Genomic DNA, 18,179 nt, shown 5'->3' on the forward strand with positions numbered 1-18,179 from the left:
ATTCCTTCTCTCTAGCCAGCCCTTTTATGGTGTTATTATCTCCATTTTACAGGGGAAAAAACTGAGAATAATTCAAAACATACAATTTCCACAAATACTCTTGAGGATTAAGTGGCAGAACTGAGAATGACACTCTGGTGTAGATTTAGAAATAATGTCGTTTATCAATCTTTCACTCTCTCATTATTTTCCCACTTTAAGTTCTAGTCAGTTCAGCTAGAAAATGACATTTTCATCCCCTCTGTTTCATTCCTCAAGTACAAGTAAGAATTATTAATGATTTGTGTTGAAAAGTAGTTGTGTCACATTTTGTAAAATACTGAATATTTCAAAAATTGTCCAGTAGTCAGAAATAATCATTAATTTTCTTTTGTTTTTGAAGGTTCTCTTAATTGAGAATCTCAACTTTAACCTTGGAGGAAGCTTCAGAGTTCAATGGAATCAAATTTTCTTAGAAAGTGAAAAGATTACTTGCTATCCAGATGCAGACATTGCAACTGAAGAAAAGTGCGTTCAACGTGGATGCATATGGGCAACGGTAATGAGAATTTTAATTTTAGCTCACAATGTGTTTTCACCTTGGCATTTCAAAGTGGACTTTACATTTTGATTGTGCATATGATCACGAGGAATTCAAAAGCAGTATCTTTGATAGTCAATTCATATTTTTCATTAATTCTTATAATACACAGCCTAGTGAACACTAAGCAAAATGGATATGGAGGTTGCTATCCAAGCCCTTTAAATAGTTTAACTTTATTTGATGAAATAGAACTGTATTTGTTGTACTTTTTTGGGTGTTGGCTGTGGCTGACTAGTCAGCTCCATAATGCGCTATGCCAGTGGTGGACAGTCTTATGGAAGTACTGTCTCATAATAATCAGTTAGAGTGGTGGGTAGTTCTGCTCCACTAAGGAGCAGTTATTTTAGCCATCTTTCCAGCGGAAAGACATTGACTGTGCTTGACAAATGTTATTTTAGCAATGTTACATGAAAGGCTATGGGAAATACCCTTTACTGCTATTTTTACTTTTCAAATTCTGGGTTTTTGGTTACACCATTTTGTCAGCAAAACATTTATTTTATGTAATGTGGAAATTAAATGCATGTCTTAACCACTAAGAAGAATCAGGACATATCTGAGAGCAATGTCCCACAAATGTCTGAATTTACATGAAGAGATATGCCCCATTCTTCTTCATTGCTTGATAAAGCAGTATAATATTTAGCATTAAAAAAGATTAAGTAATTATTGAAGAAAATAAGAAATGAGGAGGAAAAATGTTTCTGGGATCAAGAAGCCAAGTAGTGAAGTATTTTTTTCATTTCTCCAGTATCTTCCTTTTAAATGCTAGGACTTCAATTAAATCAATTATTTACTGCTTTGACTACATATTCATGTACTTCCAATATGTAAATGAATTTACAGAATATTCAGAATATTTTTTTCAACTTTTATTTAGTATATATAAATTTCCAAAGTATAACTTTTGAATTATAGCAGCTTTTCTCCCCATAACCTCCCTCCCACCCGCAACCATCCCATCCCCCACTCCCTCTCCCATCCCATTCTTCATCACGATTTATTTTCAATTATCTTTATATACAGAAGATCAACTTAGTATATACTAAGTAAATATTTCAACAGACTGCACCCACAAAGACACACAAAGTATAGAGTGCTGTTTGAGTAGTAGTTTTATCATTAATTCTCATAGTACAACACATAAGGGCAGAGGTCCTACAGGGGAAGCAGGTGCACAGTGACTCCCGTTGAGCGACTTCCATTGTTGATTTAACAATTGACACTCTTATTTATGATGTCAGTAATCACCCAAAGCCTTGTCATGAGCTGCCAAGGCTATGGAAACCTCTTGAGTTCCCCAACTCCGATCTTATTTAGACAAGGCCATATTCAAAGTTGAAGTTCTCTCCTCCCTTCAGTGAAAGGTACTGCCTTCTTTGATGGCCTGTTCTTTCTGCTGGGATCTCACTCACAGAAATGTTTCATTTAGGTCTTTTTTTTTTTTTTCTTGCCACAATGTCTTGGCTTTCCATGCCTGTGAAACTCTCATGGGCTGAATCTGAGGCCAGAGTGCTATTTAGGGCTTTTACTATTCTATGATTCTGCTGTGTATCCTGCTTTCCATTTTGGATCATTCTCTCCGTTTTAATTCTATCAATTATTTGCAGACACTGGTCTTATTTATGTAATCCCTTTGACATTTAATCCTATCTTTTTGATCAATTATGAACTTAAACTGATCACTTTGACTAGTGAGATGGCATTGATACATGCCACCTTGATGGGATTGAATTGGAATCCCCTGGCACAATTCCAGCTCTACCATTATGGGTAAGTCCAAATGAGCAAGTGCCAAACTGTACATCTCCTCCCTATCTTATTCCAATTCTTATATGTAACAGGGATCACTTTTCAGTTAAACACCTAAGAATAATTTTGTGTTAATTAAAGAGTTCAACTAATGCTATTAAGTAGAACAACAACAACAACAACAACAAAAAAAAACACTAAAAGGAATAAAATAGTAAGTGTTCCTCAGTGGTGAGGACATGGGCTGATCAACTCATTGTTTCTCATAGTGTCCATTTCACTTCTACAGTTTTCTTTTAAGTGCTCAGTTAGTTGTCACCGATCAGGGAGAACATATGATATTTGTCCCTTTGGGACTGGCTTATTTCACTCAGCATGATGTTTTGCAGATTCCTCCATTTTGTTGCAAATGACCGGATTTCATTGTTTTTTACTGCTGTGTAGTATTCTATAGAGTACATGTCCCATAATTTCTTTATCCAATCTTCTGTTGATAGACATTTACGTTGATTCCATGTTAGCTATTGTGAATTTAGCTGCAATAAACATTGAAGTGCAGACAGCTGTTTTATTTGCCAATTTAATTTCCTTTAGGTAAATTTCAAGGAGTGGGATGGCTGGGTCATGTGGTAGGGCTATATTCAGGTTTCTGAGCAATCTCCAAACTGACTTCCATAGTGGCTTTACCAGTTTGCATTCCCACTGACAGTGGATTAGTGAGCCTTTTCCCCCACATCCTCTCCAGCATCTGTTGTTAGTTGATTTCTGTATGTAAGCCATTCTAACTGGGGTGAGGTGAAACCTCATTGTGGTTTTGATTTGCATTTCCCTGATGGCTAGTGATCTTGAATGTTTTTTCATGTGTCTGTTGGCCATTTGGATTTCCTCTTTTGAAAAATGTCTGGTGAGGTCCTTGGCCCATCTCTTAAGTGAGTTGTTTGTTTTCCAGTTGTGGAGTTTCTTAATCTCTTTGTAGATTCTGGTTATTAAACTTTATGGGTTGCATAATTTGCAAATATTTTTTCCCATTCTGTCGGTTGCCTCTTCACTTTCCTGACTGTTTCTTTTGTAGTACAGAAACTCCTCAATTTGATGTAATCCCAATTGTTAATTTTGGCCTTGACAGCCTGTGCCTCTGGGATTTTCCCAAGAATTCTTTGCCTGTGCCTATATCTTGCAGGGTTTCTCCAATGTTCTCTAATAATTTGATGGTGTCGGGTCGTAGATTTAGGTCTTTAATCCATGTTGAGTGGATTTTTGTATAAGGTATAATGTATGGGTCTTACTTCATCTTTCTTCATGTGGAGATCCAGTTTTCCCAGCACCATTTGTTAAATAGAGTGTCCTTGCTCCAGGAATTGGTCTTAGATCCTTGATCAAATATAAGTTGGCTGTAGATGTTCGGATTGATTTCTGGTGTTTCTATTCTGTTCCATTGGTCTATCCATATTACAGAATAATTTAAAACAATTCATCTTAAACTTACAAATAACATTTTTTAAAAGTACTTATTTACTAGAGAGAGAAAGGCAGTGAACCATCTTCTGATTCACTCTCCAAATCTCTGCTATTGCCAGTGGTGGGCCCTGCTGTAGCTGGGAACTGGGATGTCAGTCCAGGTCTACTATGTGGATGGAAGCAATTCAGCTATTTCAGTAATCACCTGTGGCCTATCATGTTGTACATAGCAGAAAGTTGATAGGAACTATCATTAAGAAAATAAACAGGATGACTTATGGTATTATAGAGGAAATGAAAATGGCCAGTGATTTATCTCTGAGGGAGTCACAGACTTTCCAATTGTCTATAGTGAAAAATATCCCTGTTTCTATTTTCTATCATTTTATGCGCTGTGGTGTTTTTTTCCTCTTAGTTACAGGGGGAGAGAGAGAAATATATATATATATATATATATATATATATATATATATATATAGAGAGAGAGAGAGAGAGAGAGAGAGAGAGAGAGAGAAGAGAGAGAGTGTGAGCTATGTACCATATGGTGGTTCACTCCCTGGAAGAACTCAATGGCCAAGGTTGGGCAAAAATGAAACTAGGAGCCAGAAGCTTCATTCAAGTCTCCCAAACATCAGGCAGGTGTGCAAACACTTGAGCCGTCATCTGCTGGTTTTCCCAAACCATTACCAGAGAGCTGGATTGGAAATAGAGAAGCCAGGCTCCTGAACCAGCTCCTGTATAGGATGCTGGTGATATAGGCAATGGCTTAACTCACCATAACACAACACTGGCCATTTGAATGCTGCATTTGGAATGAGCACAATAGTAATTTTTTTAAGGTTTATTTTTTGAAAAAGAGGAGAAATGGAGGTGGGGATAGGGAAAGTTCTTCCAACCACTAGCTTACACCCTAGATGGTTACAACGGCCAGACCGTGATGATGCCAGGAGTTGGAAGTGGAGAAGTTGGTACTCAAATTGATGCCCACATAGGATGCTGGCATTGCAGGCAGCAGAGTTACTGTGCTACAATGCCTGCCCCATCATTTCAGTTAAGAATTCCTTTAAACTGAGAGTGTGAGTATCAGACACTTAGAAACTGAGTAAGCTAAGTGCAATAGAATTTTGTTTTTCCTTGAAAAAAAAAAAAAAGAATCCAAGGCCTAATGCACTCACATTTCAATATCATAATGCTCCAAATGCATCTATATTTTATATTTGGTTTCCATTTTCAAGGAAAAATCATATTTTATGTCATTATGTTTGCACTCTATGCACAACACTGAAGTTGGGAGATCAAAGAACATCCCAATTTAATCAGATTGTATCTCTTTTTCTGAATAACTTTTAGAAATGTGGGGCTGGGATTGTGGCATAGTAGGTTGAGCCTCTGTCTGTGACACTGCCATCCCACATGGTTCTTGTAGAGTCCTGGATGTGGAGTTTCAACTTATCCAGCTTCCTGCCAATGTGCCTGTGAAAGCAGTGGAGGATAGTCCAAATGCTTGGGCCCCTGCATTCATATGGGGGACCTGAAGGAATTTCTTGGGTCCTGGCCCAGGATCTGTCCAGCCTCTCTCAGTGTGGTCATTTAAGAGTGAACCAGCAAATGAATGATCTCTCTCTCTATCTCTGTACATCTCTCCTCCTCCCTCTGTAACTCTTTCAAATAAACAGAAAATAAATCTTAAAAAAAAATTGTCAGAGAGGCACAGGGAAAGAGAGAAAGACAGACAAAAAGCTCCTGTCCAGAGGTCCATGATTCAGTTGCCTACAATAGCCGACAACCGTCCAGGTCAAAGCCAGGTTATGGGAACTCAATTTAAGTATCACATATGGGTGGTAGGGGCTTCAGTACCTGAGCCATGATCTGAAATAGCAATAGCAGGCATCTGGGAGAGAGAACAGAGGGAGGACTCAAACCCAGTCACTGACATGATGTGTCCTGCCTCGAATGTTGACTAAATAGTGATGCCAAACATCTGGCCTTAAGGTCCTTTGAGTGTCTTATATAACTTCCATGAAGGACACTGGGGAATGTAAACAGGAATAATGCTTCTCTCAACAATATAATGATTTTAGGAAGATGTGGAGAATAAAGTTTTTAAAGCAATCCGTCTTCAATGCCATAGTTTACCATTCTTTTCCATAGTTATCAGTTGCTGTCTCTAATCAGATCTGGTTTGGGGACATGTTCTTATTTTAAAATTGGTCAGCATATAATTGGTATGAGGGCTAGTCACAAAAGAAAGATTGATATGGTATCATTATAAGCGGATAAAAAGGACTCTAAGCATGTACCCTTCTCTTTTTTTAAAAAAAAGATTTTATTTATTTATTTGAGAGGTAGAGTTACAGACAGTGAGAGGGAGAGACAGAGAGAAAGGTCTTCGTTCCATTGGTTCACTATCTAAATGGCCGCAATGTCCAGAGTTAGGCCAATCTAAAGCCAGAAACCAAGAGCTTCTTCCAGGTCTCCTATGCAGGTACAGGAGCCCAAGTACTTTGGCCATCTACTGCTTTCCAGGCCATAGTAGCGAGCTTGATTGGAAGAGGAGAATCAAGGACTAGAACCAGTGCCCATATGGGATGCTGGTGCCATAGGCAGAGGATCAATCAATTGTGCCATCGGGCCAGCTCCAAGCATGTGCCCTTCTGAGGCTTGTTATAAGGCCATTTTTGTAGTCAAGACGTAAAGTTTATATAAAGAGTAAAAACAGGCAAAGGATAAAAGTTTATGAGTTATAGACTTAATTTTTGGAAAGTCAGTATGATATATTTCTGTTATTTGAGTTGAAAAAATTGTGCTTTATCACTTTGATGTTTATTTATAGTCAAAATATAAATGTTCAATGTAACATTTTAATGTACAGTGTCTAATTGCATAACAGATGTTTCATGTTGTGATTGTTGTCCCATCCTAGTCTTAAACTATAACGTTTATAACTTCATACCGTGTAAGTAAACATATGTATACCATATTTTTTGGAGTTAAATATTATAATCATACAAATCCTGGCAATTAGTGTGTACTGTCTTTTTAGAATACTGTGAACCCTCGAGCACCAGAATGTTACTTCCCTAAAACTGACAACCCTTATTCAGTTAGCTCAACTCAGTATTCACCGACGGGTATAACAGCTGACCTTCAGTTGAATCCTACAAGAACCAGAATAACTTTACCTTCAGAACCCATTACAAATCTTCGTGTGGAGGTGAAATATCACAAAAATGATATGGTACAATTTAAGGTATGCTTAATATTCCAATGCTTCATTCATTTTTTGAGACAAAAAATTTTAGATGCTTGGATTAGATACATGGATTTTCATTGCTGTACTAGAGTTAATAATTGCCTTAATTAATTTCGATTCTATAACATTTTTTACACAGCTCATAGCTAGGTGTTCAATAAATGAAGTTTTTTTTATTTTTTGCTAAATTTGAATAAATGCACAGTTGTAATTTTAAAAAAATAAATTTAAATTCCTGTTAAACAGAAAGTCACTTAGATTACATTATAGCGGTCTGAATTTTCTGGCTAAACACACAAAGGAATACAACTTAAATACTCTGTTTCAGATTTGCAATTAGCAATTTTTCTGTTTGTTTCAATAACGAATTCCAATGAATCCATTAAGAAACCTATTGGCAATGAAGACAAAGATGAGCAAAATGACCAAATGTAAATACCTCAAAAATACTTTCTTGTATACTACTATTCACCATTTACAAGCTGAAAAGGTGGCAAATCCCACTAGCAAAATCAAATGAACAAAAAATTAAACAAAAAGCATTAAAAATAAAAAGTATAGGAATCTGTGAACCGTCCAAAAGGGAAAAAAAAGGATCAAAAGTGCTGATGGGTTTTAAATAAAAAATAAAAGTTCTAAAAAATCTTAAATAAGGCTAAATGCTATTTTAGAAGCTAATGTTCTTTACATTAATGTATGCTCTTAAAGTATTTCCATTGAAATTACCTGAAATAGTTTTTGAGACTTTGCAAAGTTCATCTGGTAAAATAAATGTAATGTAATGATGAATATTTAAAAATGAGCAATGAGGATGATAAGAAAAAAATTAGTGCAATTGTAGTATTAAGCTGGAATTAGAATTGCCCAAGTATTGACATTAGATGTCACACAAACTTAACAGATGCATGATGGTACTTCAAAAAAATTATAGAAAAAATGAATTGAAAACTAAATTCCTCTTGATGTAAATCATTTTTGGATATATGTATATTTTTTCATAATATTTATTTTTCATGAACTTTTTGAAAGGTCTCTTGAGTGTGTATATATGCTCATACATAAAAGCATTACAATATGTATAATTATATATATAACATATGTGTACATATATATAAAGAATTAGTGGAAATATTGTAAGCTTCAGAAGTTAATACTAAAAGTATAGATTATAGAATAATTCATATAGAAAAGCGTCTACCTCAAATTATATGCTGAATCAAAATTTATTCAGTCACATGAAAAAACAAATGAAACACAAGTTCTGAAACAAGATTTAGAAGCATATTTATTTTATATTTTGATAGTAAGAGTCTTTCAGACCCCAGTTACAAAAGCATAAATGTCATAGATAAAGCTATATACATTTTCTCACATAAAAATTAAACATGCTGCCACATTAAAAAGCATGATTAAAAAAAGGAAAATGAGTAAATATCTAACAGATTGGACATAAGAAAATCAATTTCAACTCAGTCAAGAAAATTATTAAGATTTCATAAACATTCAACAGAAGAAATAAAAACTTTACATTCATTAGAGACCAAAGAAGAAAGGAAAAATTCAAATACGGGAAAACATAGGTATTGTATGATCATTTCTCATCAGCAAGAAAATATACTCATGCTTGTCTTAAAGATGAGGATACATCCTTGGAAATGCACCCTTAGGCAATGCTGTCACTGTGTAAACAGTGTAGATTGTACTTAGAGTATGTGTAAGAAATCACTGGGCAATGTAATTTGATTCTCCACCATCAAAAATGTGATCTGCTATTGACAAAACTTCATTATGTGAGAATAAATGTAATTAATAATTTAAAAAACTTCTTTTAGTTTAATATAAATTAATATTAGAACATATATTTGTGAGAATATCAATTAGTACATTAAGTCTGGAAAATGATTTTCTAAGAGATATCAAGAGCTTTAAAATATTAGTGCATTCTGACCCATATACCATCACTATAAAAAATTTTCTGATGAAAGAAAGACATGAATCAACATAAGTTAACAATAACATTTTTTGCAGGATAATATATATGGTAAAAATACTGAAATAACTTTCATGTCTGTGAAATGAGAAATAGTTATAGTGTATCTGCATAATAGAATATTTACCTATAAAAGTTTTTATGGTTTCTTATTGTATGGAAAATGAATCACAAAGCATTTTTCAGTAGGCACAAAAAAGGAAAAGTCAGTATGTATGACCCTATTATAAATGTGTACGTGGAATTCTATATAAATATATGGGATATTTAGTAATTACATGGACAGCAATTCTAAATATTCTTGTTTGAACCATTATTCATGTGATTTTCATAGTTGCATGTTATTTTAGCTATAAGAGAAAATCATATTTATTTTGATCATTTCTGTGCAATAGATTTTTGATCCCCAAAACAAGAGATATGAAGTTCCAGTACCACTAGACATTCCAGCCACTCCAACAAGCACACATGAAAACAGACTTTATGATGTTGAAATCAAGGAAAACCCTTTTGGTATCCAGATTCGACGGAGAAGCACTGGAAAAGTTATGTAAGTAATTGAATTCTCTGATGTGTACTTTTTAATTTTAGCTTTAAAAGAGAAAAAAATTCAATTGTTGTCAAAGCTTTAACTGTGCTAGATTAGCCTGACACTAAAAATTAATAACTTTTGTGTTAAATAATTGCCAATTTAAAAATTTCTAAGTTAATATTTTCTGCACCAGATAGTGATGAAAAAATTAACTCATAAATCTAGTCTTACATTTTATATTGCAATAAATAAATTTAAAAGACATTGCATCTTTATTTTCACCAAATCATATTAAAATAGGCTTTATTCTTTTTATTTTAAAATTTTATTTTGTTTTTAACAGATTCATTATAGTTCATAAATACAATTCTAAGAATATGATATTCCCTTCTCTTCTACGTATCTCTTCTCTCCCCCTCTCCCTCATACCTTTCTCCCTTAGTTCCTTCCTACCTACCTTCCTTCCTTCCTTCCATCTTTCCTTCTCTTTTTTCTTCACTTTTGAGATAACATATTTTAACTTTATGTTTGCTCCACCAGACAATAAGTTTAACAAGTTAAGAAGTAGAAAGCAAAATGATCCTAATTTAATGGAAATAAAAGCAACAGCTATAAGCAAATAATTGTATGGAAAAATGATTATTTCACCCATATACAGTACATTTAAGTAATCACAGATCATTGACACTATAGTAGTATAATATTCTTAACCGTTAGTTTGACAAATATATAAAACAATGTTTTATGAAACTATATTTGCAGAAATACTGAACACACAGGTAATTGTTTTTTCTTGTCTTTTTGTTTTTGCTTTTTTCTTTCTTTCTTTTTTTTTATTTTAGCTCCCACATATAAGGGAGAATATGTTCAGCTTATTTCACTTAATATGATGGCTTCTAGTAGCATACATTTTGATACAAATGGTAGAATTTCAATCTTTTTTATAGCTGAATAATTTTCCATTGTGTGTGTATATATATTTATATATATATACACCACATTTTCTTTCTGATTTCATTTACCAGAATAATCTTTACTGTTTTAATAATTTTGTTAATATGATTTTTGTTCAAAAATGAAACATTAAGTGATTTTGTAAAAAACACATTACTGGTGACTGGCTTTATATATTGTTATTTGGATAGCCTTATTCTCTATCAAATAATTTTCCAAAATAATTAATATAAAGGCTCAGTATGTTTCAGATGATTTGAAATACCTACATTTCTTATCCCTGCCAACTTTATTTTCTTTTTCTTCCTTTTTATTTTCTTTTTGCAAAAACTTCAGTAAAAATATATTCTATGTGTAAAGCAATTCTTCACAAACAAAATTTTTATAAATACAAAAATGAAGAAAACAAATGTAAGCAATAATTTGAGAGAATTTGAGATTAAAATTAACTTACAGTTCATTGTAGAATTAATTTATTTTTATACCACTCATATAGAAGTTTATAGCAATTATCTCAAGGGAGCAGGAAAATGAAGATCTTTAATTTCTGGGTCATACATTATTGAGCCAATTATAATTTTATAGTAGTTTTATTTTTTATGTTTTATTTTATTTATTTGAAAGGCAAAATGATAAAGAGAGATGGAGAGACAGAGAGAGAAAGAGACATTCCATTTGCAGGTTCACTCACCAAATGGTTGCAATGGCTGGAGCTGGGCTGGGTCAAAACCAAGAGTTTGGAACTCCATCTGTGTCTCTCACATGATTGGCATAGTCCCAGGTACCTGGCCCATTTCCTGCTGCCTTCCCAGGAACATTAGCCAAGAGCTTGACTGGAAGTGGAACAACCAGATTCAACATGCACTCATATGGGATGTGGGTGTCACAGGCAGTAGTTTATGCTTTCTGTACCACAACACAGGTCCCTAGTTTTATTTCTAAAAGCAATACTTGTCAAACGAAAAACATATTATCATATTATTCATATTATGATTCAAAATGTGGGTACATAAAACATCTTTAATATAGTCCTTAACTTAGCTAAAAGAAAAATGTATTGGGGTATTTTTTAATTTTAATTTGGTATCTTTGTATAATTAGATACGTAGGGAAGATTATTGATTTTTAGATCAGCTACAAAAGAATTACCAGTATTATTTATGATACTACAACCTATATTTTTATAGTAATGTGATTGTCTTGCTTTGTTTTTCAGTTGGGATTCTTGTCTACCTGGTTTTGCTTTTAATGATCAGTTCATTCAAATATCTACTCGCCTGCCATCAAAATATATATATGGTTTTGGAGAAGCAGAGCACACAGCATTTAAGCGAGATCTGAACTGGCATACTTGGGGGATGTTCACAAGAGACCAACCCCCTGGTGTAGGTATCAATATTTGACTACCCCATTAAGCCACTAAGACTGTGATTGAGACCCAAGTCTCCCTGTGCAGAAGTGTTGAAGTGTATAATTACAAAGCAGTTAGAGATCTCCAGAACTGCTATGAAAATCTATTGGACTCCAGTGAGAAACAAGATTATGATCCAGTTGCTCCACTCTTCTGGCTGCAATATTCTCTGTCATGTCTATGTTTCTTCCTATGTTTTAGAAAATAATTGCCTAGGGCCGGCGCCGCAGCTCAATAGGCTAATCCTCTGCCTGTGGTGCCGGCACACCGGGTTCTAGTCCCGGTCGGGGTGCCGGGTTCTAGTCCTGGTCACTCCTCTCCCAGTCCAGCTCTCTGCTGTGGCCCAGGAGTGCAGTGGAAGATGGCCCAAGTCCTTGGGCCCTGCACCCCCATGGGAGACCAGGAAAAGCACCTGGCTCCTGGCTTTGGATAAGCACTGTGCACCCGCCACAGCATGCTGGCAGCAGTGGCCATTGGGGGTGAACCAACGGTAAAGGAAGACCTTTCTCTCTGTCTCTCTCTCTCAGTGTCCACTCTGCCTGTAAAAAAAAAAAAAGAAAGAAAGAAAAGAAAAAGAAAATAACTGCCTAGAATTCTCTTATTTTTACTTCTTGCTTAGTCCCAACTTTTTCCTTTGTAACCCACAGCTAAAGTTTTGTGTTTGAGTCCAAACTGCAAGTTACATCTTTAAAAGATGTTTTTATATACTCATGACATTTTTTTTCAAAGTTCTGTCTCATTAATGAAACAAATCATGTATATTTAATGCATTGGGCAATAAATAATATTAACTATAATAATTTCAGATATATTCTAGAAATACATTTTTATAAAATCATTAGCTAATTTCTATATTTCACTTATACTATATTCTTAAAAGATTTATTCAGTAACTAACTTTAAACATGGGTCCTACCATACCCATTTTATAGTTTTTGGTCCTAACGTAACTTTTACCTGTATCATAATAATCCAAACTTAAGACATCTTATTAAATGCTGTTTTCATTTAGACCAACTTGAACGAATATGTTTTATGAAGTTGACTTTTAAAAACTCACCAACATTGAGATTTCATCAAGTTAATATAATCTTGATTTTTAAGATAAAGATTTAATTTCATATGTTAATTAACTAGATGGAACCAAATGTCAGATAATAGTCTCAATGTTTTATCAATAAAAATTATTTTTATAAATATTCATAATCTGAAGGTATTTTCTGGAAGTTTGATCACATTAACAACTTTGAGAAGATTCTATTATGGAAAAATAAGTGTCAATTTATACATAAATTAAGACATATAACCTCTGGAAAATAACTCAGTTATAAGAATGCTAATGCCTTTTTATAATACTTAATGCATCGACATCTGTCTTACATATATTTTTTTTAAATTTCAGTACAAACTTAATTCCTATGGATTTCATCCTTATTACATGGCTTTGGAAGATGAAGGCAATGCCCATGGAGTTTTGTTACTGAACAGCAATGCAATGGGTAAAACGATCATTTGTTGAATATATCATATTGTATGACATTTGACATTCTAATAAATTGTTACCTTATATACTAATAGAAATGGAATCATATTTTGAATTTCCAGATGTTACATTCATGCCAACTCCAGCTCTAACTTATCGTGTAATTGGAGGAATCTTGGATTTTTATATGTTCTTAGGCCCAACTCCAGAAGTTGCAACCCAGCAATATCATGAAGTATGTCAGCATATTTCTTTTTTTAAAACATAAAGTTTTCTTTATGATGTAAAGTAATTCTTTCAATTAACAAATAAATATTTTTTAAAGGTAATTGGCCATCCAGTCATGCCACCTTATTGGGCTTTAGGATTCCAATTATGTCGGTATGGATACAGAAATACTTCAGAGATTGTACAACTGTATGAGGGGATGGTGGCTGCTGACATACCCTATGTATGTATAAACTTTTAAAAACTATTAATTTGAGTTCATAAAAATAAGAACGATTATATTATGAAATTGGTAATGATGTTTAGTTTTTTATTAGCACTTTATGTATTGGGTATGAGATTTTCATACAAGGCTTTAATAAACTTTTAAGGACAAGTTGCAATAAAATTCCTTTCTTTTTTTCTTCTAAGGTCTATGACCTTGATTTGTCCTCAGAAAGTCATCATACTTGCTTCTCCTAATAAATTTTGAGTTCTATAAGTGGTCAGGCATATTCTGTATATTCTTTTTAAGTTAGAGAATAATCCACAGTAAATTATGTGAATTGATATGATGAATTACAGCAATGAGTTTAAAACAAAACTGGGTACTTTTGCCCTGGAATAGGTAATAGTCATAACCTGAAATGCAAAACGAGCAACTTTGCAAAATGTTCTCTTCATTCAATGTTCAGAAAAACAACAATTCCATGGTATACACAAATAATCAGAGCCTGTGATTTTCTTTTTAGTAAAATTAAGAAATAATACAGATTATCATGATAACACTAAAACATTGAAATATAGAATTCTTGGTATATAAGAGCCAATTCTAAGAAGAATCAGAGGGATTTAATCATAATACATTGTTACTTATAGTAGAATTCAATTTATTGTTAATGAATGCATTGTTATGAGAAAATTAATTGCATAAGTTGATGACCTAGAAATATGTAATGTCAACTAACAAAAGATATTACTAATTTATTTTTATGAGATTTATGAGATTAAAACTTCAAACATTTGTTAGGCTAATGTATTTATAGTATCTATCTATAAGCAATACTTTGCTTATTTAAACAATGTTATTCCAAAAATGATGAAAATACAAGCAGAATCATAATAACTGAAAGATTTGCTAATATTCATTTTTGCCCATATTAGGTTTATGTGAAAATATCTTATATATATTTTATATTTCCTCAAGTAGAAAATGCCTATTCCTATAAAAACAAATTGCCAATTAACATAATTATTATAAATCTTTTTTATCCTTTTTTGTTTTGTATCCTTTGGAAATGAGTAAAAAACATTGACTATTTTAAAAGAATTTTCATTTCCAAATCAAAAGTGCTAAATGAACTACTAAGATAACAAAGCATTTATATGAAATTATTCTTAGAATATTTTATGTCTACATACTGCTTTTACTCTTTGAGCACCAAATTACTTGGTTGCTAATTTTTAGGATCAAGTGAAGAGGAACTGATATTTTAATATTGCTGCCACTTTTAAAAGCATGACATAATATAATATGCTCACTTTTTGATGTTTCTCACCCACTGCCACAATTCTTATATATTCCAGGATGTTCAATACACAGATATTGATTACATGGAAAGGCAACTAGACTTTACAATTGATGATGAACACTTTCGTGATCTTCCTGAGTTTGTTGATAGAATAAGAGGAGAAGGAATGAGATACATTATTATTCTGGTCAGTAGTTATATTTTGTCTGAGTCATATTATCTTGATTTTATTAATTCTTCTATAATGGACCATGAGGTATTTCAAGATGGCAAATACATAACTTTGGATTCTACTCACAAATCTAAAATTTTCTTTCTTTACTGTTTTGTTTTATTTGCGTGGACCACTGCCAGCTACCTTTGTTCTTGACCATGTACTTAGAAATCTATCTAAAGCTGGATGTCAAAGGCATGCTTTCTAGTTATCAAAAACTGCCATCCATCTGAAGACATGATCACAAATTGTTGATAGATTTTCTATTCCAAAGCAATTCTCAGGGATCACCACTGCTGCTTTTCATATTTAAAAAAACTTCCCTCTAGTAAGAGAGACTAATTTATCAATGAATTATAGAAAGTAAGCTAGGCAGCCAGAACTCACATCGGAGAATTGAAAACAAAACAAAATAAAAAACAATAATGTTATTTGAAATTGCAGCTAATGCATTTTTTCAAAATTCGTAGAATTTCTTTTTTTTTTAAGCAAGGAAGAATACAATCTAGCCACAATACTTTATATCATTTCTCAGTTCCTGTGATAACACTATTGATGTGTAAAAATGGAAAGTCATGTTTCATAATTGCAACCGAAATGTCTATATTTTTTTACAAATAATGTTTTATATTTCATTTTAATTTTAGGACCCAGCAATTTCAGGAAATGAAACACAGCCTTACCCTGCATTTGACAGAGGGGAAGTTAAAGATGTCTTCGTCAAATGGCCTAATACCAATGATATTTGTTGGGCAAAGGTACTAAATTGATATTTTGAAACAGAATACATCTTAAAATGAGGTTTTGTTGAAAGTATTAATTTCATTAGAAAATATTGGAAATATATTTGGAAAGACAAACAAAATTGCAATTATTTGATAACAAAAAATATGCTCTCTTTGGATTCAGTACAAATTGCTAGCCATAAAGAAAATAATTCATACAAATCATACTTTTATATATCATGTATTTTATTCTTAAATTGTATTATATTTTAGTTTTTTGTTGTGTTACAAAATTCCTATTAGTAATATAGCTACTTGTTATTCTATACTGCAAGAATCATTTAATCAATTTTACTTCTCTAAGGCATTTAATTAATAAAATAACAACTTTTTTTAAGAATTGTTCTTATATTCTTAACTTGAGCAAAAAATGTATTTCAATGCAGTTTATATAAGCAATAATATTTAGGTCAGAGCACATGAATATATTTTAAAATATCTTGATTTGATTTTCATAAAAATAATCAAGGAAAAAATTGAATAGAATGAAAAAAAATCCCACAAAATTCCAAACTGGTAGATATAATTAAATACATAGACATTCTTATTGGATCTTGGATCAAAATTAAGACATTAGTTATAAATGTGGTGAAATTCAACATAGTTTATACATCTTTAAATTAGTCACTCATGGAATCAATGTTTTTATAATTATATTATAATATAATTATTATATATATTTTTATAATATTATAATTATATGTTATATTATAAATATATAATTATATTATAATATATAATTATATTATGCTAACATTGAGATAAGCTGGGTGAAACTTATGGATAAATTCTAGGTACAATTTTCACAGATTTTCTGTTAAATCTAAGAATACCAAGTAAAATGATAAAAATACAATAGAAAGCTACCATGATAAAATTAGTGAGATATAATATTTTAGGAAACATGTATGTATAGAATACAGCATTTTGGCATAAAGGACACACTTTTTTTTTCATCTTACCAATGCCTTGTTCCATATTTCTAAATACTTTCTCAGATTTCTGCCTCCTTTTCTGTTTCTTTACAGCACTTTTCCCTAAGAGCAATTAAGCCTTTGTAAATCTTTAGTGTATGGGTAATTATTTGTTTACTTTCTGACTTCTACCATTGAGACCCAAATTCACAGATCTATCAGCATGATTGAATTTAAGCTCTATTTGATTTTTTTTCTGATTAGATGAGAAATAACACATTGATAGATATGAAGAAGAGGTGGTGAGTTGGTAGAGAAATGAGGGTTTAGTGCTGAGAAACAGTGGGATATTTGCCCAGCATGACATTTTCAAATCATATCTTCAATATCCTACAAATAAAAGATACTTGTTTGTAGTTCTAAATCCTGGAGTTATTTTAGAAACAATTCCAACATAGAATATTGCATTATATTTCATATTAGAACTTTTTTTATAAGATTAGTTTTTAAAATCAATAGCTACCAAAAAATTTGGTGATTTGTTTTCCAATATGTCATATTAAAGAGTAGGGTTAGTATAAAGAATGGAAAATAGTCTGCAAATGGTACATATGCATAAACACAAAGTGAAATAAATAATTGAAAGGACTAAGATCTGAGTATCTTGATTCCATAATATGGCTCAAATGCATCTTTATATTTTATTTACATCACAAGCACTTCATAATTAATTTATTCTAAACTATTTTTTTTCTGATTTTTCTTTCTTCTAGGTTTGGCCAGACTTGCCCAATATAACAATAGATGAAAGTCTAACTGAAGATGAAGCTGTTAACGTATGTTTTATGTTGCTTAATTATGTAACTGAAAGAAATTCAAAACTGAGATTTAATGATCATTTTGACCAAGAATTCAACTTGAATATTTTCCTTAAAAAAGTAGATGGCATATTCTAAATGCTCTATATCAGAAAATATTCAGATCAAATTTAACTACTTTTTAAATAACAAACCGTGTCATCACTCTGTTACTTGATTATATATTTTATGTCATTTAGTTTAAGCAATATTTCATGTTTTTTATTGAGGCAGTAACACTTAACATGAGATCC

At 32.3% G+C, this 18,179-nt stretch overlaps 1 protein-coding gene across 1 annotated transcript in view; it reads left to right on the forward strand.

Annotated features, from left to right (window-relative positions):
* Positions 1–18,179, forward strand: part of SI (sucrase-isomaltase) — an 82,013-nt gene that overhangs the window by 37,781 nt on the left and 26,053 nt on the right. The window contains exons 24-33 of the mRNA XM_062178146.1: positions 383–538; positions 6,837–7,043; positions 9,432–9,586; positions 11,739–11,907; positions 13,336–13,432; positions 13,539–13,651; positions 13,742–13,867; positions 15,211–15,342; positions 16,017–16,127; positions 17,842–17,904. Of these exons, the coding sequence (XP_062034130.1) occupies positions 383–538; positions 6,837–7,043; positions 9,432–9,586; positions 11,739–11,907; positions 13,336–13,432; positions 13,539–13,651; positions 13,742–13,867; positions 15,211–15,342; positions 16,017–16,127; positions 17,842–17,904 (1,329 nt within the window). The remainder of the gene's footprint in view (positions 1–382; positions 539–6,836; positions 7,044–9,431; positions 9,587–11,738; positions 11,908–13,335; positions 13,433–13,538; positions 13,652–13,741; positions 13,868–15,210; positions 15,343–16,016; positions 16,128–17,841; positions 17,905–18,179) is intronic.

The sequence above is a fragment of the Lepus europaeus genome, chromosome 2, assembly GCF_033115175.1.
Source record: "Lepus europaeus isolate LE1 chromosome 2, mLepTim1.pri, whole genome shotgun sequence".
Lineage (NCBI taxonomy): Eukaryota > Metazoa > Chordata > Mammalia > Lagomorpha > Leporidae > Lepus > Lepus europaeus.